We start from the raw sequence: 22035 nt of genomic DNA on the forward strand, positions 1-22035 counted from the left end.
ACAACCAGATCAACGAATTTACTGGCATTGAGAGTACCAGTCGTTCAACTTGTTGCAAGTAGATCCAGAGACACAGCAAGTAGCACCGCTCCAGCCATTGCCGCCGCACTGAGCCCACTTGCCGGCGCAGTTGGTTCCAGGAGGGTTGGTGACGACTGGGGGCGGCTGGGTGGTGGTGACGACGGGAGGTTGGGTGGTGATGGGTGGTTGAGTGGTAATGGGAGGTTGGGTGGTGACGAGGGGTGGGGTGGCACCGGGGATGATTCCGAACCATTGGAGGGCTTCGTTCTCCTGGACAGGGAGGTTGTGGCCGGTGTTGGCAGCGCTAATAGCCTGGAAGTTGGGGCCGTAGACGGATCGGGTCCAGCCAGAGCGAGGAGAGTTCTGGAAGGTCTGGACGGGGGTGGTGGTGTAGCCGAAAACGTTGGTCCATTGCTTGATGCCCTCGTTGTGGTTGTTGTAGCTCAAGGTGGTGTCCCTGTGGAGAATTGCTCAATGTACTTGAAAACTGAGGAAACGAAGATATACTCACTGTGTACCGTGCCAGAGCTGCATCCTGGGTCGTGGGCCTGTGTATCCAGGGTATCCGGAGCGAACAAGGTCACCCTGAGGAAATCAAATCAACCCAACGCTTTATTCCCCAAATCTTGAACTAACGTACCCATTGTTGAGGAGTCCTGCTCAATTGACCGTTGGCGCACTGGTTGTTCCACATGCCGGGACCAGCGAAGCAGGCATATGGGACACCAGCAAAGGCAGAACCAGCAGCAAAGAGATCTGGGTAAGCACCGGCCAAAACGTTGGTCATCATAGCACCGGAGGAGGTTCCAGTGATGAAGACACGGCTGCGGTCGACACCGTAGTTCTGGATAGCATAGCGGACAGCGCTGGCAATGCCGAGCGAGTCACCTCCAGCATCGTGCGTGAGGGTGGCGTTGGTGTGGACGTCCCAGCATCCTCCGCTGTCGGGAGCACTGGGGTAGAGGACGATGAAGGATCGGTGGGTGTCCGCGAGGTTGGCGTATTGGGTGCCAGAGAAGAAGGCTTGGGCGGTACCGGTGCAGTAATGCATTGCGACGATCAATGCGGGATTGGAGACCACATTCGGGGGTCGGTAGAGGTACATCCGCACATTGGTGGGGTTGGGACCAAAGTTATTGATCTGCTGGAGCTGGTTGATAGCAGCAAGGGCGCTGCTCACCAACGAGAGGGTGACGAATTTGAGGAGGAAAGAACCGTAAATCATGGTGGCTCCGTGAGGGGACAGCGGAACCTCAAGACAATCTTCTCCTTTATAACGGTCGAATGTCCGAATTTCAGAAAGCGATCATCGTCGAGAAGGCGATACAACCGAGCATCATCCGCTTCTTCGAGAAACTGGATCAGCGGGTCATTGGCGCGTCTTGAGCCATGGGGAGTTTGGAGTCACGGATATCAAGTCGAATACATACCACAGGTCGGTATTCTACTCTGGGAAAGAAGCAAAGTTAGATTACAATGTGGGGTAGAACGGAAGAGAATGAATGAAGAAGCAGAGGGTGGAATAGAGTTGAACAGTCTCGTGTTCCCATGACCTGATTTACGCTGACAGTTTAGGAAAGCACACCCCAGAATATCCTCAAGGCTCCTGAAGATCGTGCATCTGCGAGTGAAAGTGGTTTCAAAGACGGTCCGCATCGTCGTGGGGGCCGTGGTTGTTACCGACCAAATGACGAACTTTGTCCGATCCGTCTTCATGCTCTCAACCACGTGGGAAACGTGCCCGACCACGTTGTTGAGTTCTTGGCTGGGATTTGCGATGGAAAGATTTGAATGCGGAAGACTGAAAATAGGCCCTAAGCGTTCGGAACCTCTGAAATTCCACGCTAGACTCTGTAACAATGTAAATCAGGTAAGATTAACACAAGAAATAAAAGCCACTATAGATTAAAAGTAGAGAAATCACGACATCTCGTCGTCCGTATCCGAAAGCACCTCCCTGCTTTTGCTATACAAGAGAAAGTCAGTTCGTTCCCACCTCGGAGAAACATCAAGAGAGACTTACAATTGCTTCTTACGCGGTCCAGCTCCATCTTCATCGTCATCATCCCTGACAACTCGCTTTTTGGCCGCACGAGGCTGAAGGGAGAAATCGTCAGCCCGAAAGATCCCTCGTAATGCCCGGTCATAATCAAAAACTGATAAAGTACACACCTTCTTGGGCTTCTCCTGCGGTTCGTCTTCTTCGCTGAACATGTTCTCTTCTTCTGGTTGTTCACTTGAGGCCTTTTCTTTCCTGAGCTTGCCTCGACGCCTTTTCTTCGGTTCTCCTTCATCCCCACTGACATGGTCACTTCGTGGCTTCTTGGCCTTCTTTGGGCGCTTCTCTTTCTCCTCATCACTGTCTCCTTTGACTTCCCTCGTCCATTCCATAGCCTGCTCCCTGGCAATGCGACGCTCTTCAGCGAGTTTTTCCGCTTCTATGCGGAGCGCCTCCATGCGAAGTCGCTATTTTTTTGTCAGAATCTCGCCAAACATAATCCTTAGCAAGACGCACCTCCTCTTCTTCCAGTCGCAATTTTTCTTCCAGCCGTTTCTGTCGGGCAGCTTCGAGTCGCGCTTGCTGTTCAGACTCGTACTGTCGTTGACTCGAAAGATGTTCCTCAGCTTTCCGCAACATGATGTCACCATATTTCCTTCGCTGATCAGCAATGTCCCGATTGTAGGGAAGGGCGGCCGCTTTATCTTGAGCTAACGACAGGAACAGTCTGGATACTCGGTTATCATAGCAACACGGTTGAAAAGGGGGAAAAGACTTGCTTCTGAGCGTGAGTGGCTTGGTCAATAACCCGTTGAAGGTCTTTCAGGTTTCGTTTCGGGGCCGGTATCGAGAACATCATTTCGGCGGCCTTTTGCTGAATCATGGCAATGTTGTATAAGGCGACCTTGTCATTGGGAAGGATGTGCAAAGCCTACAAGAAGTTTTAGATTGTACCGTGAAGGCAGAGTAATGTCTTACGGATTGTGCATAACGAAGAGCGGTATTCATAGCCATAGGCGACTGATCCTTGATAGCTTTCGAGTACCACGACCGGCAGAGACACATCAAGACAGAGTAGTTCTGGTTCTGGTAGAACCGGCCAGAAGCTGTTTCGTACTGCGCAAAAGGTCAGGAACACGAACTAGGCAATAGAAGCAGAGACATACACTCTCAATGGCACGGTCAAACTCGTCACGACTGTAATAACAGTGTCCCATGTTGGTGTAAACGCTACCATCGTTGATCGATTCCCGGACTTTGGCGAAGATGTCGAGAGCCTCGCGGACGTTTATTAACCGCCTTTGATGGTCATCGGGCGCAGCGGATCCCATAGCGCCATAGAGATTCCCCAATGCATCCTCCGCGATGATGATAGCCAGACCCTGAGCTGCATAGGCACACTGCGGGTCCAACTGAAGTGCCTTCTCGTAGTACTCCGCCGCTCGTTGGAATGCCTTCCTTCGCTCCTCAAGGCCCTTCTGCGATACATCCCGGCTTTCTCGTGCCTGGAAGAAGTGAAGCCAAGCAGCTGCGCACAGCGAGTAAACGTCGTGCTTATCGTGATCCTTCAGAGTGCTGAACACAAATTCCTTGAAGGACTTGTAGTCCCCGATGCGGATGGTCTGCATGAGGAAGTGGAGGTAGGCGGCTCGAAGGTTGAGGTTGGAAGGATGGGCTGAGAGGCATTGCTTCAGCAGGTCGTTTGCTTCTGCGAATTTGTTGACAGACAGCAACATTTGGGACTGGCGAATCTTGGCTAGAGTTAACGTCAATATGGGTGGAGGAACAGAAGTATAGAAACTCACCATCGATGTATTCGGGATGGCGGGAAAGAAGTTTGTCATAAGCCTCTTTAGCAAGGGTAACGTCTCCTTCATCCTCGTAGACGCGGGCCAAGTTGAAAAGCATAGACGTCGACATCGCCTCGTCTCCCTTGCCCTGACCCGCAACCTTTGTCAATGCTGATTCGTAAAGCGTGCGTGCCTCCGAGAGCCGTCCCTCCAGATGTTCCAATACGCCCAGATTGTTGACCAAACGTGGATCAACATCGCCAAACGTTTCGCTTATTCGCATGGCCTCTTTGTACGCCTTATAAACTCGTTCTGTATTTTCGCCCTGCCATAGTCGTGCAATTTCAAGGTGCATATCCAGATCATCGGTGATGTTGAGGGATGCTTTGCTAGGACCGTGCCGGGCACCGTCGATTTCGAGACCTTTGAGAGCGCGATCAAAAAGGTCTCGAGCTTGAGCCTTCTCCTGGGCTACTTCACTACTTGAGACGCCGGGACGAGGGCATGCACGAAGAGAAGCAAGCATAACAATCGCTTCTGGAGAACGTTGAGTGTTGGGTTGCTGAATCAACGTGTCGAGTGTATGGATGGCTGCAGCGGCCTCGTCTGCAACAGGCGGTGTGTAAAGGAGAATAACTTCAAACAACACAGGCAAACGAACCGTAGTGCATCTGGAGTTGGGCCATTCCGATGGAGGCGATAGTCAATTGCGAACGATCCTTCTGTGTGTCGCCGAGCTTGTTAAGGACGGTGGCGTAGAATTGGCGGGCTTGTTGGAGGTTCCCTTGCGCATGCGCAGCGCGGGCGGCGCGGAGATATCCTTCAGCGAGTAACGTCCGCGTGTCGGCAAATTGAATTGTACGTTCTGCCAGTTTCATTGCCTAGAGGAAGGAATAAGCTTAAAAGCCATCACGCATCAGGATTAACTGACCTGCTGGTATTTGCCTTTGCGAATCATTATCTCACACATCGCATTGGCTGCCGAGGCATTCTTGCTATTCATCCGGAAGGTTCTTCCGACCATCTCAGTTCCAGACAGAAAGGCCTGTGTCTTGGCTTCTTCCGAGATTGCCTGGCTTTTGCTCGCGTTGATGGATTCGATTCCGAGTAACAGCTGGACTTGCCATCCGCCGGGGTTCTGAGTTGGAGAGAAGGTAAGGTAGATATAAGTCAAGTGGAAAGACACGGCTCACCACTTCAAGACTTCGCTGCCACGCCTGTTTGGCTTTCTCCTTGTGGCCGAGGGCCCACAGGCACATCCCGATACCAACACGCGGATCCGGCTTGCAATTTGGCTTGTAGCGCAGAACGTCTTGATATAGTCGCAGCGCTTCCTTGTAGAATTTCTTCTGGAACAGTACACGTGCCTATTGGACGTTGGGTTAATTCTGAGTAGGGCATTAGGAAGTTGTTGCTTGCCTTTCCCAGCAGCGCAACGATATTGGTCGGACTTTGACTGAGCACTCCTTCAAATGAGCGCAAGGCCTCGTCAAATGATTGTTGGGCAAGTTGTTGGATACCTGAAAGAAGGTTGAATCAATTGAACACTGTTCAATGCAGGTCGCCCTCACCTCGACTCAGGTAAGGAAGTGCAATGCCCATACTGTCATCTTCGGGGTTTTCGGCAAGACTTTGCTGAGATTTGTTAAGATATTTAGAAGCTTCTTCAGTGAACTTGATCTTCTCTGTCTTCTCTGCCTCTGGTAACCTATCCAGCTCTGACGAGTGTCAGTAATGAGTTGATGTAGGCTGTCGAGATCAATCCTACGGGCATCTTCGAGAACAAGCATGGGTGCATCGCGACCCTTGGCGAGTTGAAGATTGGCAAGCAGGGCGTAGATTGGTGCTAGAGTTGACCCTGTTCCGTTGGCTTGGAGCGCTGCGAACGTTGAGATTTAGAGTAGCTTCAAGGACGGTTGTGCTCACTTTCTACCGCAGCCAGGGCGATTTGTTCTGCACAGGAAAGCCAGCCTCTCCTAAAGTACTCTGCAGCCAGCTTTGTCCATATCCACACTTTGCACTGTCCTTCCTTGAGCAAGTCGAGAACGTCGGTCGTGTTTTCATCGAGTCCGTCCAACTCTATTGTGATGACCTCTTGTCCTCCCAACTCGATGTCTACTGAACGTCCAGACGCAATGTCGTCCATCGTGGCTAGTTTGTTCCTCCGGGAGGGTGTGCGGAATTCAATGTCGAGGCCAGCGACAATGGTGGTAGAGGTTCAAGTTGAACGTCGTTATTGACGCGCTCGGAGTCGTTGTGCCAAGTGTTCGCATCACGGACGACGATGCCTGTGGCGGTGCCTTTTCCGTCACGTGGACTGAGCGCTACCCTTGAGTTGAGGCAAGCTCGGTCCTGGCCGTTCCTCTTTAAAGAACGGAAACCACACTCTCAGAGTCTGTATGAACTGGGCCTGGGACCTAAACGGACGGCAGTGCCATCTGGAAGTGACCCGTGTCAATGTCATTTCCCCCACAGCAACGCTTTTCACATATACCTCGACAGAGATCTCGTCACACTTGCAACTGACCCACCTGAGCACTAGCATCCTTCAACGCAGGCCAGAATAGCGGGTATCTGAGCCCTGTATTCGTCCCTCACACTTGCAAGCTGCAGGCGATAGGGGATCTTTCCATTCCTGTTGCGTGAGAAAAGCTATAGCGTCCGGAGGGCTCGGCATCAGCCACCAGAGTCGTCGACCACAACACCACTCTCAAAACCGACCGCAGCGTCGTCCACGTCGACATCGGGCAGTCAAAAGCTTCACGGTGAGTGTCCTTTACGCCAGTTGGGATGTGTGATTGAACGTGGAGGCGTCGAAATCGCGGGATTTGGGCTGGATGCTGGATTCTGCACTCTGGATGTTGACTCTGACGACGATCTCGCGCTCTCTGCAGGTCTTTCCCTTCAACATGACGTCCAAACTTCCATCCATCTTGAGCGCGACCGAGGAGGATATCCAGCTTTTGCTGGCTGCCCAATGCCATATTGGCACCAAAAACTGCGATAAGCAGATGGAGCCTTACGTCTGGAAGCGACGTGCCGATGGTACGCACTCTGCAATTTTCTGCTGCAAAAAAAGCAGAATTTTCTCATTTCTGCAGGCATCCATATCCTCAACATTGGCAAGACTTGGGAAAAACTCGTTTTGGCCGCCCGAATTATCGCTGCTGTTGAGAACCCCAACGATATCTGTGTCATTTCCGCCCGTCCCTACGGTCACCGTGCAGTCCTCAAATTCGCCGCCAACACCGGTGCTCAGGCTATCGCTGGTCGCTTCACCCCCGGTTCCTTCACCAACTACATCACCCGATCATTCAAGGAGCCCCGTATCATTATCGTGACCGATCCCCGTGTTGACCACCAGGCCATCCGAGAGGCTTCCTATGTCAACATCCCCGTGATCGCTCTTTGCGACACCGATGCTCCCTTGCAGTTCGTCGACGTTGCTATCCCCACCAACAACAAGACCAGGCACTCCATCGGTCTCATCTGGTGGCTCCTCGCCCGTGAAGTCCTCCGACTCCGAGGCACCATCCCAAGAACTCCCGATGGCTGGAATGTCATGGTCGACATGTTCTTCTACAGGGACCCTGAGGAGGTTGAGAAGCAGCAGCAAGAGGAAGCCGCTGCCAAGGCTGCTGCTGCCGCTGGTGCTGAGGAAGCCCCCGCTGGCTTGTCCGAGTGGGACGTCTCATCCGCACCCCAAGCCGGCAGCATCAACCCTGCACTCGTTTCTGGAGAGGGTAAGTTGACGTCCCCTAAAATCCATATCTTATCTGACTCTTCGCTTAGGTGCTCTCGACTGGTCCGCCGACAACGCTGGTCCCAGCGACTGGGCCGCCGATACGACAACCGCCGCTGGATGGGGTGCTGAGACCACTGGCACTGGTGGATGGGATTAAGCATCCAGGAGCTTGCTTCATTCTTTGCATGCATGATTTGATACGGAGCCCTCATATGCATCAAATTCGACAGTATGTACAGTTATGGGCTTATGAAAATACGACTCTTTCCATCTCTCTGCCTCGAAGCAAAATTATCTTTATAACAAAGAACTCGCGTCTATTGACGTGATCTGCCTAATTCTTTACATTTAATTGCGATCATTCGAAGCCTAGATTCACATCTGGTCATTAAAGCTTGCAAATCGTGAGTCGTGGTGCGGCGAGGCCTGAAACAACGTTTTAGTCGTTGAGAAACGCGATAAGCGGGAGGATGCATACCATTCAAGAAGAGCCGGTTTCGTTCAGCATCATAGACAGCGGAGGTTGTTCCCGAGGCGATTTCACCATCGTCTTCAAAGGCCTAAACACGGTATGAGCTTCTTTCGTTCACCAGAAGTCAATGTTCTTACCCGGTCAACTTTGAATTTCTTGCCATAGAATGCATCCTCGCCCGTGTTGATAGAAAAGCGGAAGGCGGTGGATGGGGAAAGAACGTTGACGGGATCCTTAAAGTGCTTGAACACGAGGGTCAAGGCCTTGGGGAACGCTGGATCGCTGTTAGTCGGAGGAACAAAAGCCTAAGTTTAAATCGTAACTTACCGGCCGTCCAAACGTGTCCTTCAGAATCCACCATTGCGTTATCCATGGGGCGATCTAAACACGACCCTCTTAGTATTTCACATTGCAAAAACGCGCAAACTGCACACTCACCAACTTCAATCACGTCCGTCAAGACCAGAGTGTTATCAGCCTGGCGCTCGAGAACATTCAAAGCACCATGCAGCGAGTTGACGACGTAAATGGTTCCGTTGGGTGCTTGGGCGATGCCGTTGTTACCGTGCATGCCCTGGATGGCGAATTTGCAGCCCTCATCGACGTGGCAGTAGACTACCGAGGTAGCCGAACGTCCCAGCATTTCCAAGTCTCTGCTCTATAGGAACAAGGCGTTTAGTACGAACGGGGTTTAACTGGCAAGTATTGGGACTTACGAATCCGACTTTGACGCCGTGGTCGTTGGTGACATAGAAGCTTTTACCGTCAGGGGAGCCGATAAGGTCGTTGGGAGTGATAATAGTGTCGTCTTCAACCGTCCGAACGTATTCCAATTTCGAGCTACCGACAATGGTTTTGAAGACTTCGATGGCAGAGTCAGCGCCGACCTTCCTGGCGTCGCCTTCTAGCGGCGCACGATGGTTGACGAGGTACACCCAAAGTTGGTCGGGGTCGTCAGCGGAAGGGACGACGTCCATTCCATGGAGGGAGAGACCACGCTTGCTGGTGAATCCGGTGACTGTCAATCGCGTAATCTTCTGGGTCAATGGGTCGTATGTCGCGACATAATCCTCCCTTGAGGCGCCTTCCGCGTTGAGGTGGCCTACGGCGGGTGTCCAGTGCACGCGACTTTCAGGGGTGGAACACGCGAGGTAGATCACTCCCGTGGGTTGGTGCAACACAATCTCTGAACAAAGAATTCGTCAACCCGCCGATACTAAAGGTTCAGGGAAGTATACGTACTCTCACATGCCTTGAGCTCAGGAACCCCAGTGCAATCAGTATTGCCCACAGAACGGATTATTCTTCCGTGACCAAAGCGCTCGAGCAACGGCCTGAGTTTGAACTGGTAAAAGCCTCCCGCCACGGCGGCTAACACGACGAGCACGTTGAGAAGAAATCGACCGACGCCCATTATGGATCTGTCGAGTGAGTTGGGGAGAGACAAGCTTGGGAAAAGCCGGTTGTGATGAATGTCGTCTACAACATGACTGAATTTGGCCGCCATGACGGCTATCCGGTTAACTGAGTCCGCCGGGCCCTGGCTCGACGTGACCTCGCGAACTTTGGAATGTTGCAGAACATCTTGGTGGTCGTGTGGGCTGTCTAGGGTCAGGAAAGGTATTAGTCTCGATGAAAGGATCTGGTCCAGGGTAGAACGGCCGGATGAGTACATTGTCGAGGACCGCGCGGACCGCGAGCTTATCGCATGTAGACAGGGGCACTGCCATCCGCAACGCTATAGATAGCGCCCAACGAGATCCGTTTTCGTCGAGCTCTGACATCCTTGTCCGTCGACCACCATGGGTAACCAGCCATCCTCCGAACGAATCCCGACACCAAAGAATACACACTTTGCGCACAACGAGAAGCTGCCTCCTGGTGAGGAGTCTTCGAGCGCGCTCGCGGAACCCGAGTTTGTTATGGCTACCCCAATTGCTGGGGATGGCAAGCTCACCTTGGGCCATGTAGCGTCTTGGGAAGCTGAGGCGTCGGCCAACTCCAAGGTGCAGCTTGCGAGGACAATCCTTTCCCAGAGCGATATCAGGACGGTCCTTTCGTCGCGCTCTGCAAGGATATCCGACCAACACATCTTCAACAACGTGGTTGACTTCAAGACCGGTCCTATAACCAACCAAAAGAGTAGCGGCAGATGCTGGCTGTTTGCCACTACCAATGTTATCAGGTATAACATTATGAAGAAGCTCAAATTGAAGGAGTTCCAACTCTCGCAGGTGTGTGGGGTGTCCATGTTGGATATTTGGTACTGATAAGCGTCTTCTCCAGTCCTACCTCTTCTTCTGGGACAAACTGAATAAAGCCAATTATTATCTGGAATTGATGATTCAACACTCGGACTTGCCTTTGGACGACCGCCTGGTTCAGCACCTCTCGAGCGACCTCATCTCAGATGGTGGGCAATGGGACATGTCCGTCAACCTGATGGAACTATACGGTCTCGTACCACAATCGCTATACCCCGAGACTACCCATTCTTCTCTCTCCGGCCCGCTCAACAACCTTCTGAAGACTAAACTCCGGGAGCATGCGCTCATTCTGCGCAGACAAGCAGAGGCCCTCCGCAATGCGTTCGTGAAGGAGGACACGGTCATTGCCACGCTTCGCGCTCAGAAGGAGGAGTTGATGAAGGAGATGTATAACATGATGACTGCTACTTTGGGCGTTCCCCCTAGTCCCAACAAGAGGTTTGTCTGGGAGTATATCGACGCTGATGACAAGACTGGCAGATGGGAGGGCACGCCCAAGGAGTATTACGAGCAGTTTGGTACCAAGCCCTTCCCTCCTTCCGAGTCGTTCTCCTTGATCAACGATCCCCGTAACGAGTATGGCAAGTTGTATACTGTTGACAAGCTCGGCAATGTATGGGGTGGGCGTCCCATTCTCTGTACGTGCCCTCATCTATTCAATGCCACCCTTGCTGACCTCGTCTTGCAGACGTTAACACCGAGATCGAGAACATGAAGGCTATGATCATCAAGGTATGTCGTTTAACCTTTCCTTGTGGCTGAAAAGGCTAACGGTGCCTCCAGCTCATCAAAGCCGGTCAGCCCGTCTTCTTTGGCTGCGATGTCGGCAAGTTCTCCGATAGCGGTTCTGGGATCATGGACACTGCCCTGTTCGAATACGAGAACGCTTTCGACATCAAGTTGGGCTTGACCAAAGACGAGCGATTACAGATGGCTGACTCGTCAATGACGTACGCCATGGTCATCTCTGGTGTCCACCTCGACCCGAACGGCAAGCCTGTTCGTTACAAGGTTGAGAATTCTTGGGGAGAGTCTGCCGGAAATCATGGCTATTTCATCATGACCGATGAGTGGTTTGATCAGTGCGTTTCTTGTCCTTCTTGCTTTTAAAAAACGGGTATTGAAATATCTTCGCAGGTTTGTCTATCAGGTGGTTGTTCCCAAAGCGCTGGCGCCGAGGGAACTGGTTCAGATCTTCGAGGGAGGTGATCCTATTGTTTTGCCACCATGGGACCCAATGGTAAGCGCAACCCACATCATGAGAGATTCGACTGACTTGTTCGCATCCTCAGGGATCACTGGCTTGAATTTCAGGGCCTTGCCAGGACCTTTCCTAATGAATCACGACTTATACCATGTACTGACGATTTGCTCTCATCCGACGTCTTGCTGTCAATGTTATCTCCCTTTGTGGTATTTTTGGGTCCCTGACTGGCCTGGTGCTTCAGTCAGCGTCACCCGCTGTAAGTGTGCCTCGATAGGCACAACGCTCCCAGACACGACGACATTCCCACATCTTTCCACTCGGCAGTCGGGTTTTGCGCCGCCTCTCGCTGTGTTTGATTGATACTGATTCTTATCTCTCGTTATGCTCTCACTCTTTGCCCCATGTTTCCGATGGGTCTGACCTTGTTTCGTCGCTGAAGCATATGCTTTACAGCGGCTCTGGGCGAGATTACGACTTAATTACGCTGCTGCAGCTTCTGGCGACTTATAGTGGTAACAAATGCGGGCGACAAGCGCCGAACAGGCTCCGCAGTCACCACAGTGTCAAAGCAAGGTACGAGCTCAAAACAGTTATCATTGGTTTCCCGTACATAATAATGTGCTGACATGCATTGCCTGTCTCGCAGGAAAGTTATGTGTCGCCACGGCCGGCGCTGATTGTGGTTCTAGATTGAGAAAGATCACAATCAGCTCCTGCTATCGTCCGCACGTATATAAGGATACATGGGTCCCTCGTTCGTAATCCTTTCGCCTCTCCCCTCCCAGGTTCCTTCCCACTTGTTTCCGGCCAAACCCCAGGCCTTGTTCACTTTATCTCTAGGTCTCATAAAGCATACTACACGCTTAGGAAATGACTTCTTCTGGAAGTGTCTCGTTCTGGGAAAGAATAACGGGCGCTTGGACATCGTTCAAAGCCAAGAAGGGATTGGAAGAATGTGGGTTGATTCTCTATTCCACTGCGATAAGCTCTGACGACTTTGTCTCCTCCCCTCCCAGACGCCGCTGTTTCAACTGAAGATGGCGGAGAGAACGGAAGAATCATGCTTCCCAACACCCCTCTTCCAAATGGAGAGAGAGAGGACGGAAACCCCTTATTGAAGAGGCGGAGGCGCTACTGTGTCTGCTGCGGTGTCGAGTGAGTCCCCGGTGCTATCGTTCAATCCATGCTGGCTTGCTCATTGTTACACCTTTTCCAGCTTCTCGTTATTCTGGAAAGCCTTCGGAGCTGTTGCCGCTCTCTGGCTGGTCTATGCCCTCTTTAGCGGAGGGCTGTCTTTCCCCTCTGTGAGTCCACTTCTGGATCCCGAATGACTTCGCACTCACGCCTATTCCTAGTCTCCGGCAGTTACTGACAGTCGCCCGGAAGGCATGCCGGCTTTCGGTAGTTCACTCGGCTGTGCAAACTCCCAATTCTTCTTTAAAGATTCGTCCCGAGGCTTCCCCTTCAGCGTACCCGTCAACGACCAACAAGACCACTCCATCAAGCTCCTCGGTGGTGGAGTTGGAACAATCACAATCGTCAACGCAGAGCCAGATGCTCGAGACGTTTCCTACAACATCGTTGTCCGTAGTACCGACAAGCACGCTGCCGACAACACCGTCTTTGAAATCGAGAGCGCGGCCCAAGATACTGGATTAGGCACGGCTCTGCGGTTCGCTACCCAGCAGCTTCCTCGAGCAGAAGTCGAGGCCGGAACAGCTTGCCTCCGCTACGACATTGTCATGTCCGTCCCCTCCAACGTCAAGATCCTCAATATCCACTCTCGCTCTACCGCCCAAGTCAAGTTCGCCGATGACCTTCGCTTAGACTTGAAGAAACTCTCTGTGGTGCTCTTCCACCTCGACGACAAGAACATGATCCTTCCCAGCAGCAAGGTCTACGCAGAGGACTACAGCATGGAGATTTATCAAGGATGGATTGTGGGAGAGGCGACTGTGTCGAGTGAGACTGATATCACCAGCCAGAGGAGCAATGGTGTTGTCAGCGTCAAGGTCTACCAAGCACCTCCCTCCAACTTGCTCAACCCCGAAACGACCAAGCTCTCGACGGCGACTGGCTCAGGAAAGACCGATATCACTTACATCGCCAACGCAGTCAAGAGGCCCTTCCAGAACAGACACTTGTCGGCTAAGAACGGCGATATGTACCTCAACTACAAGCAGGCGAGGACCGATGGGAAGGTCGCGATGCATTCCAAGAGGTCGACTATCATGGGCGACTTTAACGTCATCGAGGATGGGGCCAAGTGGACCCATTATGTTGGAAGCGAGGGAGGAAAGGATAGGATCGATGTCTCTTCTGGAGGTTGGACCGGGCTCTACTTCTGAGTGACGTACCATTGTATCGCTTTTTGCATTATAATTCTGTGTATTAGTACATTTAATGGCTTGAATGCAGACCCATCCATCATCCCTTCTCGCGAGTCGCAGTCTTCCAAAAGAATTTAGATCGATGAGTTTCCATTAAGCGCTCGAAGTACTGGCATGGTATAGGTTAACCGAACGTGCGTGGCTGGCTCTGAATCGAGCGCCCCAAAGGGTAGGAAGTTTAAGTATCCCCTTGCTTGCACCCCCGTGGAATTTCGAAATTCTGACTCAGGTGTTCCTGCACGGTCTTGAACTTGGGCGCTTACTTTGACCACTGAAAGCAAAAAGTCGCGATTCGCTAGATTCGATTTGATATTTGGTCAACCGTGATCATACACACAATTGGCTATCTTCTACCCGCTTCGACGGCTCCTTCAAGCAGTGGCTGGGATGGGCACCTCGCCCTGAGGAGTCAACCTCAAAGCATGCCTTCCCTTATCAGTTCCAAAGTCGGGTACCGCAGAATGGTTCGTAACACGGTTATCCTAAAGGACCGCACCGTTAGCGCACATTGCTACAGGTTGAATGTCACGGTACAGAGGCTGTCAGATGGACGTACCCAAATAACCACCGTCCCAGGCAAATAATTCGCTCGAACCTGGAAGTCTGCGCCTTTGGCAATATGGTCGTACAGGAATTTGAGCAGCGCATCTGACTCCTCTTTCTTGAATCCAACGATATGGCGGGTAAACTCTGGGTTAACGAATAGAGCCTTCTCTCCGGTCACAGGGTGGACACGGACGACGGGATGGATGGACTCGACGGGGTCGCGACGGACTACACCGCCATACTTGCGAGACTCGTCGGCCTGGGCTACGCCGGAGTGGAGAGCAGTGAGCCCTTCAAGGCGTTTCTTGAATTCAGGAGAGAGGCGATTGTAGGCCTCGACAGTGGAGAGGAACAGGGTATCACCACCGACGTCGGGCTGTGGACGAGCGATGAGAATCGCATAGAAGGGAAGGAGTTAGTTGTGTGCACACCTTGTCCAAGAGCCAGAAGAATGTGGTGCTGGGGGGTTGCCTCTCGTAGGAGACGTCCGAGTGCCAGTAGACGTAGTTCGTGCTGCTTGCCGTACGCGAGGCGAAGTACTTTGAGGTGTACCCTGGTTCTCTGAGAACTGGGTTCCTGTCGTCAGACGATCCTTCAAGATTGAACACAGCGGTTTCAACTTACTGTTGACGAACTCGGTGAAGCCCTTCACGTTAGGTGCAGTTGGATGCGAGTGAATGGGGCCGAAGTGACTACAGACCCATCAGCACTCGTTCTGGACCAGAAAGTGAGTACCACTCACCTTGTAAGCTCAATCAGCTTCTCGGCAGGCAAATCCTGGAAGTCTTGGTCTCTTAAGATCAAGACCTTGCGCTGCGCAGCCAACAACGCGAGTTCGTCCAATCCCTCTTTGCTCAACTGAGAAAGCTGAACACCAGACAACTCGGTACCGATGTACGGCGAGAGATGTCGGACTTTGGTGTTCGGGTTGAGGAGGTTGGGGAGGTTCTTGTCCGCGCGGGAGCCAGGGTCGACGTGGTCTGCGCAGGTTATTAGTTTTCAGAAATAGATATATGAGACGGGAAGGGGCCGTACTGAAAGGCTCAACAATTGGGAGCTTCTCCTCTGGGTCGCTGTGGGGAGCGAACTTGGCGCTCAAGTCGAGGCGCACGCCGTTGTTGGCAGCGGCCTTTGCGCTTTCGACAGCGTTGGCAGGAGTTTGTTGAGGGAGTTCAGCGACGGAGGGAGCCATTGAAGAAGTTGAGGGACGATATGAATAATACAGGCTTCCAGTAGCGGCCCTTTATGCTCCTGAGCTGCTCGCGGGTCGCATACCGAGGGTAACCAGGTCCCAATGGCTTGCTGAGGCTGCACTGCGCAAGCGTGCCAGGAGCCTGAGTTGCGACAAAAGCAAGTCATATGGCGAGATTAGTCTTCAAAGGGTTGAAGTCTCTGAAGGATCTCTCGTCTTGAATGGAACGCGAAGCCTTGTGGTGAGGTATGGCGCTATTGTATCGCCCTATGAGAGTACTCGGGAGGACTTCCGGGAGCTTCTTTTGACGTTTAGCCTTTTGTAAGTCGGACTACAGCCCTTATTCCGCTCTGATATACAGTTTATGTAGATAAGGGAGTGGGTTCTGAACGCTCTGGCATATCCCTGGTTTATTATTGGTCTGCGGAAAAGGTATCAGAAAACGCGACTAGAGTTTGGATAGTAGTAAACGTCACCGATTTGGCGCTCCCTGGTACTGTATAAGCCCACTCTGTTATTGAGCATCTTGTTCCGTACTGTATCATTAACGATATGTAATTCGACGTTATTCCTTGAGTTCATCGTTCCCTCCAGTCGCGTCGAACACGACCGTCGTGTCAAACCCTCCTTCGCGTCAGCGGCTCGGCTAATGGGCGCTTGTCACTTGGCATCATCGACATCATTGATGCACTCTGATGGTGATTGCTTCCGCCCAAGATGCGCGTCTGGGCGGCGGCTTCGACTTCTCATTGTCGAAATTGCCTCAATCAATCCTTTCTTAAGTACTAGCCCACAGTAGGTTGGCGTCCACGACGACGAACACCAAAGACGACGCATAGCCCATGTGCCAGTGACCTTCTTATCCTCCACAACCCTTCCTTACAACCACAATGCTCCCAGGGAAAGCAGACGGTGAGTACCAAGTTGTGTTCCGTGGCGTCACACCGTGAACCGACCCTTTTTTCTTTCCTCTGCAAAGTAGAATTCGCACATGCCCCGGAGGGCATAGAAGAACTAGGCTATACGATGGACGAGCGACATAGCCATGGTCACGAGGCTAGGGATCGACAGCGCCGGGGATCCATCTCTTCCAAGAAGGCGACTGGGAGTTGGACGAGTTCGGTGTATCTGAATCCGAAGTATTTGTTGAAGGAGGTTGGGTCGAGGCGCAAGCGGTTCAGGTGAGCACCTGTTTGTTGGATTTAGGCTCCCCGAGTTTCGAAATGATGCTCATGAGCACGACTTATGTGTAGTAAGAGTATCTGGGGCGTCCTTGTCTTCTATGTCATCCTGCTGTGCCTGTGCGTTGTGGCGTTCGCTGTGGTGTCGAGGTTGTACGAGAGGATGATGTTGAGGGTTTATACACCACAAGTAAGTCCTTTTCTCGGCGAGTTCGAAAGACAGGCTTGCTAAATTCACCACTGTCCATCCCCATTAATAAAGCGAGTCATACCTCTGGCAGCTCCTGCCCGACCGTTGGACAAGTTCTACTCTGATTCCCTCGAATGTTTTGGGACACCCGTGCGCAACACCAATCTCCAGATCATCCCTGTGTCAGACGAGGGAGACCACAGCTTCAACCTTGTCGGGGGAGCGTTCGCCGAAGTCACGTTAGCCAGTTCGCCAGACTCCCAAGAGAAGAACGTTGTGTACGACATGACTCTGGGCGGAAAGGAAACACCCGCAGTGTCCTTCGATTACACCTCCGCACCGAACACTCCCACTTCAGTCACAAATGGTTCTTTCTTCAACGTCTCCACCCCTCTGAACACGGAAGAGTCCACCGAAACCCAGTGCACTTGGACGAGGATCACCATCTTCATCCCTCGCTCCCTGAAGAAGCTCAGTATCTTCGCTGATGCGAATGCTCAGATGACAGTCTCCCCAGGCGCCCATATCGAGTTGGACGAGCTGGTCATTGACCTTGTATCACAGGGAAGACACGACAGTGTGCTCAACTTCCGCGAATCTCTTCAAGCCAGAAACCTCTCCATTCGATCCGAAGGGTGGATATCAGGCAGCCTCTCCCTCGTGGACAACCTCTCGATATCGCAGAATACGAACAAACCGACTAAGCTCGACATCGTGCCCTCCGCTCCTTTGGACATGTCCTCACCCAGTCCAGCGGTGTTGGAAACTCGCACTTCGGGAGGCGACATGGATTTGACGTACCGACCAGCGAAAGAATACCGACGCCGTCCCATTCGTAGTTCGCATGTTTCGACGTCGCCGGAGGGAGAAACAGTGCTCCGCTACGCCCCTGCCAATTTCTCTGGACCGCTGGCCTTGCAGTACTCCAGTTTGGATATCCCAGAGTTCTCGATTCCGTTGGAGGAGGGAGTAGATGTAGAAGGGAAAGACTGGACGCACTACTACGGTGCTCGGGATGGTGTTGATACCCTGCAGGTACAGTCTGCTGGACGGGTTAGACTGTTGCTTTGAACGTTGCTCTTAGTATACCCCTATTAGTCCCGCGTAATTATGCCAGCTATCGATACCATGTTAGTGCTTCAGATCTAAATGTACAGATTAATGGGTCCATAGTAGTGTATTGGTGGAATCCAGTGTGAGGTCTAAGTGTGGTGTGCATCCCCGGTGGTGTCATGAACTTTCTGCGCTAGGTGCTGATTCCTCCGCAGCCAGTCGCGCCTCTTGAGCAGCTATCTGAACGCGCCGCTGATGCCGTTGCTGGGCGGCACTCTGCTCCCTACTCCTGCTGAACTCTGCCATGACTTCTCTCCGTGTCGTCATCGTGTTAGTGATAACGAACAGTATCGTCTATTTGGTTGCATTAGGCCAAAGCTGGATAGCGGAGAGAACCGAGCTTACACCGATGACTCCAGCCACGATTAACCTGTCCTTCCACTTGTCGTCCGCAGCACCGCTCTTGTACAGCTCCTCTGTTCGACGCCGGTGCATTGTCCGCCACGCTGCTGTTGTCTGGTATCTGAGGTCGACAGAAGGGTTCGCCTGGTCCCCGTCTACAGTTCCAGACGCCTTCTTCCCTCGCAGTACGTCGTAGGCATGGGTGATAACCTGGAACCGGTGGTGGGCCACATCCGCGGGCACGTCTGACGCTTTATCCGGGTGATACAGCCGCACAAGGTCGAAATCTACGGCATTTCGGTGAGATGGAAACTTCAAGGAATACAGCAGATACACTCACACCTCGCTTTTATGTCTGCCTCTGTGGCATTCCGAGGCAGATGAAAAACCTCATGGGGGCTCGGATTGCGGTGGGCAGGGAATGGAAACTGCTGGGCTGTGGTGGACGCCGCTCTTGCGAGAATTCTAGCTGAGGCGGCGTAGGATCTGTAGCAGCGACAGGCAGAACATGGTATCGACCTGGAAAGGGCGTGCATGGTTCGGAAACGGGGTCAACCCGGCGAGCGCCAAATTAGCGCCAAGGTGTGCTGACAAAGGGTGATGGCGGCCGTACGATGATCCAACTTGTTGTGTGTGGTGCATATGATTTCTAGTTTGTCCCCAAACCATTGCGTAGAACGGTCTGAGCTAGTCGTTTCTCGTAAAACCTATATGCTCCTTATCTCGTCGTAGCAAATCCGACGACCACGCTCCTTTTTTTTTTCTACCTGCTCAGACCGCACCTACACAATGTCGACGCACTCCCCAACGACAATGGCGACGGGCGTATCGCTCCGACCTCAGAAAAATATGGCTCCACCGCGACAGCGACGACGATTATCAGCGCCTCCAGCACCGTCACACCTCGCTGCACTCGGCTTCCGCCTCCACCATTCCACAGACGTTGCGCGCCCAGCGAGGACAGTCGACGCATTGGACCTTTCCTCAGCATCACCAACGCAGACTCTGGCTTCCTTACGATGGCTAGTGCTCACGTACCTCGAGAGCCTCGAAACGAGGTTGTTAGGGATGGCAGGAATCGGCGTGAGCAACCCGACATCCTCGGGCCAGGCGACAGCGGCACTGCCCTCCGCCCCCACGTTGGAGGACGCGCGACAATGGGCCAAGACAGCGCTCGACATGTTGAGCAACATTCGCTCCGAAGTCGTATCGCATTTCCCGTCCCTCAACGCCCAGCTCCCCAGCGCCGAGACGGGCTACCTCGACGTCCTCGCGCACGTTCGAACCTACCTCCCCGATATCGAACTCCCTCAGCTACCCGAATGGCCACAAGTCCCGACCATGCCCCAAATGATTGACGAAGAAACGCTCGATAACGCCCGCACACGTTTTCACGACATTGATTTGGAGTTTCATCCCAAGTATATCGAAACGTTATCAACCCATTTGACAACCTTACGGGAGCACCTCGCTTCTGTTTCTTTCCCGTTCCCCACTTCGCCATTCAACCTGTCATCTACCGACTTTGCTTCGTGGCCGACCTTTGCGTCGGTTGCAGAAGGTCTCGAGGCGCTCGTCATGGAAGTCCGATCAAAGTTGGAGGAGGGTCAAGAGGAGAGTGACGATGGCAAACTCAGGCCGCCAACGACAAGACAGAGACGCAAGAGCATCGTCGCTCTTGGTAGCGAGTACCTCTCTGACGTTCGGGACGGCTTCGAGGCCAACGTCGAAGCGATGCGCGAACAACAAGAGGAAATGATGGAGACCCTTGGCGAACAGTTCGAACACATGCGGGAAGGTTTCGATCATATGAAGGAAAACCTCGCCCATATGCGAGAGAACTTTAACCACGAACTCGATATCATTGGCCACGAACTCACCGCCATTCGCGACGGCATTGGCCACGAATTGGATGTCCTCAAAGATGAGTTTGAGGTTATGGCCTTGGAAATCAAGCGCGCTGTGCAGCGTAGCTTGCACGGTGTTCACCTCATCAGCTACCATGACCTTCCACACGACTGGAAGAACAACCCTTTCGTGGTGCATGGGTATCGCTTTATTCCCATCGAAAGATGGGGGCTGCTCGTTCGCAGTGTTTTCGAATTCCACAACGAAACACGTAAGTTGATCACACAAGTTCCCCTTGAAAAAATATGTGCTAACCCCTCTCCGCCCAGTCAACATCCACACGCACCTAGTCCCCTTCCTCATCTGGTTCTCCAACCTCGTCTTTTTCAACCTATCCGCATCCTACATCCACTCGCTTTGGGCCTCTGTCAAAACCACATCTGCTCCGTATCTAGACACCATCCATCAGACACTTGCATCCCATATACCCCACACCACAGCACTACCCCCATGGTTGGAATTCATCGCATCTTACACTACATCCATCACCCTATCTATTTTTTCTATTCTCTCCACCTGCTATTACGGTATCACTTCGTTCTTTGCATCGTTACCTACCCCTCCCTTCCCGCTCGCGATCACTCCGTTGATTGAAGCTCGGGGAGCTACCAAGCTTCTTGAGACTTCGAAGATGGAGGATCCGATCGAGTATGCGTTCATGTCGTTTGCTTTGATGTGCTTGTTTGCGAGCGCGGTTTGGCATACGATGAGCGGGTGTGCGGATAAAAGGAGTGTGGAGTTTTGTGCGAGGTGTGATTATATCGGTATTGGATGGTGAGTGCTGGGATTTTGTTCATTTGGGATTGGGTCTAACGGGTTGGAATAGGTTGATCAGTGCTACGGTCGCCACCATTGTGCACTACGGATTCCAGGACTGCCATCCGACGCTATCCTACTGCTTCTTGGGGCTTTGCCTCCTCACGGGTGTTCTGGGTAACATATTCCCTTTCATGAAGTGGTTCAACATGCACGAGTACCGAGTACGTTCTCGTTTCTCCAATTCATTTGATGCACTTATCCTGACTTGATCCTTCTCCTCTAGCTATATCGCGTCGCGTTCTTCGTCGCGATGGCCTTCTCGGGCTTGGCTCCGATGGCACTACTGGGTTTCCTCCACTCCTGGCGCGAGATGTACGAGTTTGTCTGTAAGTCCTTCCCAATCTCCTATGAACATATCTCAAACCCCTCCCTTCCTTTAGGCGTAATCTTCCCCTCGCTCCTCTCCTACATCATCGGTCTCGTCTTCTACGCAACGCACGTCCCCGAACGATTCCTCCCACCCAATATCCGACAGAAACTCGACGTGATTGGAGGAAGCTCGCATGCCATTTGGCATTGTTTCATCGTTTTGGCGGTTAGCCAGCATAAAGCTGCTATTGCGTTGTTGAAGATGGGTGTGCAGTGTCGTGCTTAAGTAGAGGGGGTACAAGTGAGTTGAGTGGAGGTGGGGCTAATTAACTAAGTAATGCATATTTCTTATAATGTCTGGAATGAAAATGGTTGCAAAAGCGATTTCTTCGAGCGGTCGAGTCATTCTCTTGGAAGTCGTCAGAAAAGTCGGATGTCGACTTCGAAAAACCAATTGATTCAATTCTGATTCCATAGATAATCTACTATACATTTGGATCCCGTCTGAAGGGGGCGAGCGAATAAAACAAGACTAGAGTAAGTA

The 22035-nt window shown here is 52.3% G+C and overlaps 10 protein-coding genes across 10 annotated transcripts; 5 read left to right on the forward strand and 5 right to left on the reverse strand.

The window, feature by feature from the left end:
* Positions 1–18: 18 nt before the first annotated feature.
* On the reverse strand, positions 19–1246 carry CC1G_03267 (acetyl xylan esterase; the record flags this gene model as incomplete). Its single annotated transcript, XM_001830678.1, has 3 exons — positions 19–478; positions 533–606; positions 662–1246. 3 exons carry the CDS (start codon positions 1244–1246, stop codon positions 19–21), a joined length of 1119 nt encoding a protein of 372 aa, XP_001830730.1.
* Positions 1247–1941: 695 nt separating this feature from the next.
* CC1G_03268 (pol II transcription elongation factor) lies at positions 1942–5956 on the reverse strand (the record flags this gene model as incomplete). The annotated part of the gene is made up of 15 exons (XM_001830679.2): positions 1942–1987; positions 2045–2118; positions 2194–2487; positions 2537–2680; positions 2829–2951; positions 2999–3136; positions 3187–3776; positions 3826–4416; positions 4472–4691; positions 4742–4948; positions 5004–5177; positions 5248–5330; positions 5382–5528; positions 5579–5689; positions 5737–5956. 15 exons carry the CDS (start codon positions 5954–5956, stop codon positions 1942–1944), a joined length of 3162 nt encoding a protein of 1053 aa, XP_001830731.2.
* Positions 5957–6719: 763 nt separating this feature from the next.
* CC1G_03269 (40S ribosomal protein S0) lies at positions 6720–7827 on the forward strand (the record flags this gene model as incomplete). The annotated part of the gene is made up of 3 exons (XM_001830680.2): positions 6720–6855; positions 6912–7553; positions 7603–7827. 3 exons carry the CDS (start codon positions 6720–6722, stop codon positions 7710–7712), a joined length of 888 nt encoding a protein of 295 aa, XP_001830732.1. The 3' UTR covers positions 7713–7827.
* A 116-nt stretch (positions 7828–7943) lies between these two features.
* CC1G_03270 (serum paraoxonase/arylesterase) lies at positions 7944–9534 on the reverse strand (the record flags this gene model as incomplete). Its single annotated transcript, XM_001830681.2, has 7 exons — positions 7944–7981; positions 8034–8115; positions 8165–8301; positions 8355–8408; positions 8466–8685; positions 8744–9213; positions 9270–9534. 7 exons carry the CDS (start codon positions 9532–9534, stop codon positions 7944–7946), a joined length of 1266 nt encoding a protein of 421 aa, XP_001830733.2.
* A 295-nt stretch (positions 9535–9829) lies between these two features.
* On the forward strand, positions 9830–11601 carry CC1G_03271 (bleomycin hydrolase; the record flags this gene model as incomplete). Its single annotated transcript, XM_001830682.1, has 6 exons — positions 9830–10261; positions 10314–10932; positions 10983–11026; positions 11078–11376; positions 11432–11534; positions 11587–11601. 6 exons carry the CDS (start codon positions 9830–9832, stop codon positions 11599–11601), a joined length of 1512 nt encoding a protein of 503 aa, XP_001830734.1.
* A 770-nt stretch (positions 11602–12371) lies between these two features.
* Positions 12372–13849, forward strand: CC1G_03272 (hypothetical protein; the record flags this gene model as incomplete). The annotated part of the gene is made up of 4 exons (XM_001830683.1): positions 12372–12456; positions 12518–12656; positions 12718–12805; positions 12857–13849. 4 exons carry the CDS (start codon positions 12372–12374, stop codon positions 13847–13849), a joined length of 1305 nt encoding a protein of 434 aa, XP_001830735.1.
* Positions 13850–14262: 413 nt separating this feature from the next.
* On the reverse strand, positions 14263–15629 carry CC1G_03273 (alpha-ketoglutarate-dependent taurine dioxygenase; the record flags this gene model as incomplete). The annotated part of the gene is made up of 6 exons (XM_001830684.2): positions 14263–14373; positions 14448–14813; positions 14869–15029; positions 15062–15129; positions 15180–15417; positions 15473–15629. 6 exons carry the CDS (start codon positions 15627–15629, stop codon positions 14263–14265), a joined length of 1101 nt encoding a protein of 366 aa, XP_001830736.2.
* An 890-nt stretch (positions 15630–16519) lies between these two features.
* Positions 16520–18108, forward strand: CC1G_03274 (hypothetical protein; the record flags this gene model as incomplete). The annotated part of the gene is made up of 5 exons (XM_001830685.2): positions 16520–16541; positions 16612–16810; positions 16883–17000; positions 17073–18035; positions 18085–18108. The coding sequence occupies 5 exons, from the start codon at positions 16520–16522 to the stop codon at positions 18106–18108; spliced, it is 1326 nt and encodes a 441-aa protein (XP_001830737.2).
* Positions 18109–18230: 122 nt separating this feature from the next.
* On the reverse strand, positions 18231–18991 carry CC1G_03275 (hypothetical protein; the record flags this gene model as incomplete). The annotated part of the gene is made up of 3 exons (XM_001830686.2): positions 18231–18407; positions 18459–18742; positions 18796–18991. The coding sequence occupies 3 exons, from the start codon at positions 18989–18991 to the stop codon at positions 18231–18233; spliced, it is 657 nt and encodes a 218-aa protein (XP_001830738.2).
* Positions 18992–19268: 277 nt separating this feature from the next.
* On the forward strand, positions 19269–21777 carry CC1G_03276 (hypothetical protein; the record flags this gene model as incomplete). The annotated part of the gene is made up of 5 exons (XM_001830687.1): positions 19269–20574; positions 20633–21137; positions 21190–21343; positions 21406–21508; positions 21563–21777. 5 exons carry the CDS (start codon positions 19269–19271, stop codon positions 21775–21777), a joined length of 2283 nt encoding a protein of 760 aa, XP_001830739.1.
* Between the last annotated feature and the right edge of the window lie 258 nt (positions 21778–22035).

This window comes from Coprinopsis cinerea, assembly GCF_000182895.1.
Source record: "Coprinopsis cinerea okayama7#130 chromosome 3 map unlocalized cont3.3, whole genome shotgun sequence".
NCBI classification, from domain to species: domain Eukaryota; kingdom Fungi; phylum Basidiomycota; class Agaricomycetes; order Agaricales; family Psathyrellaceae; genus Coprinopsis; species Coprinopsis cinerea.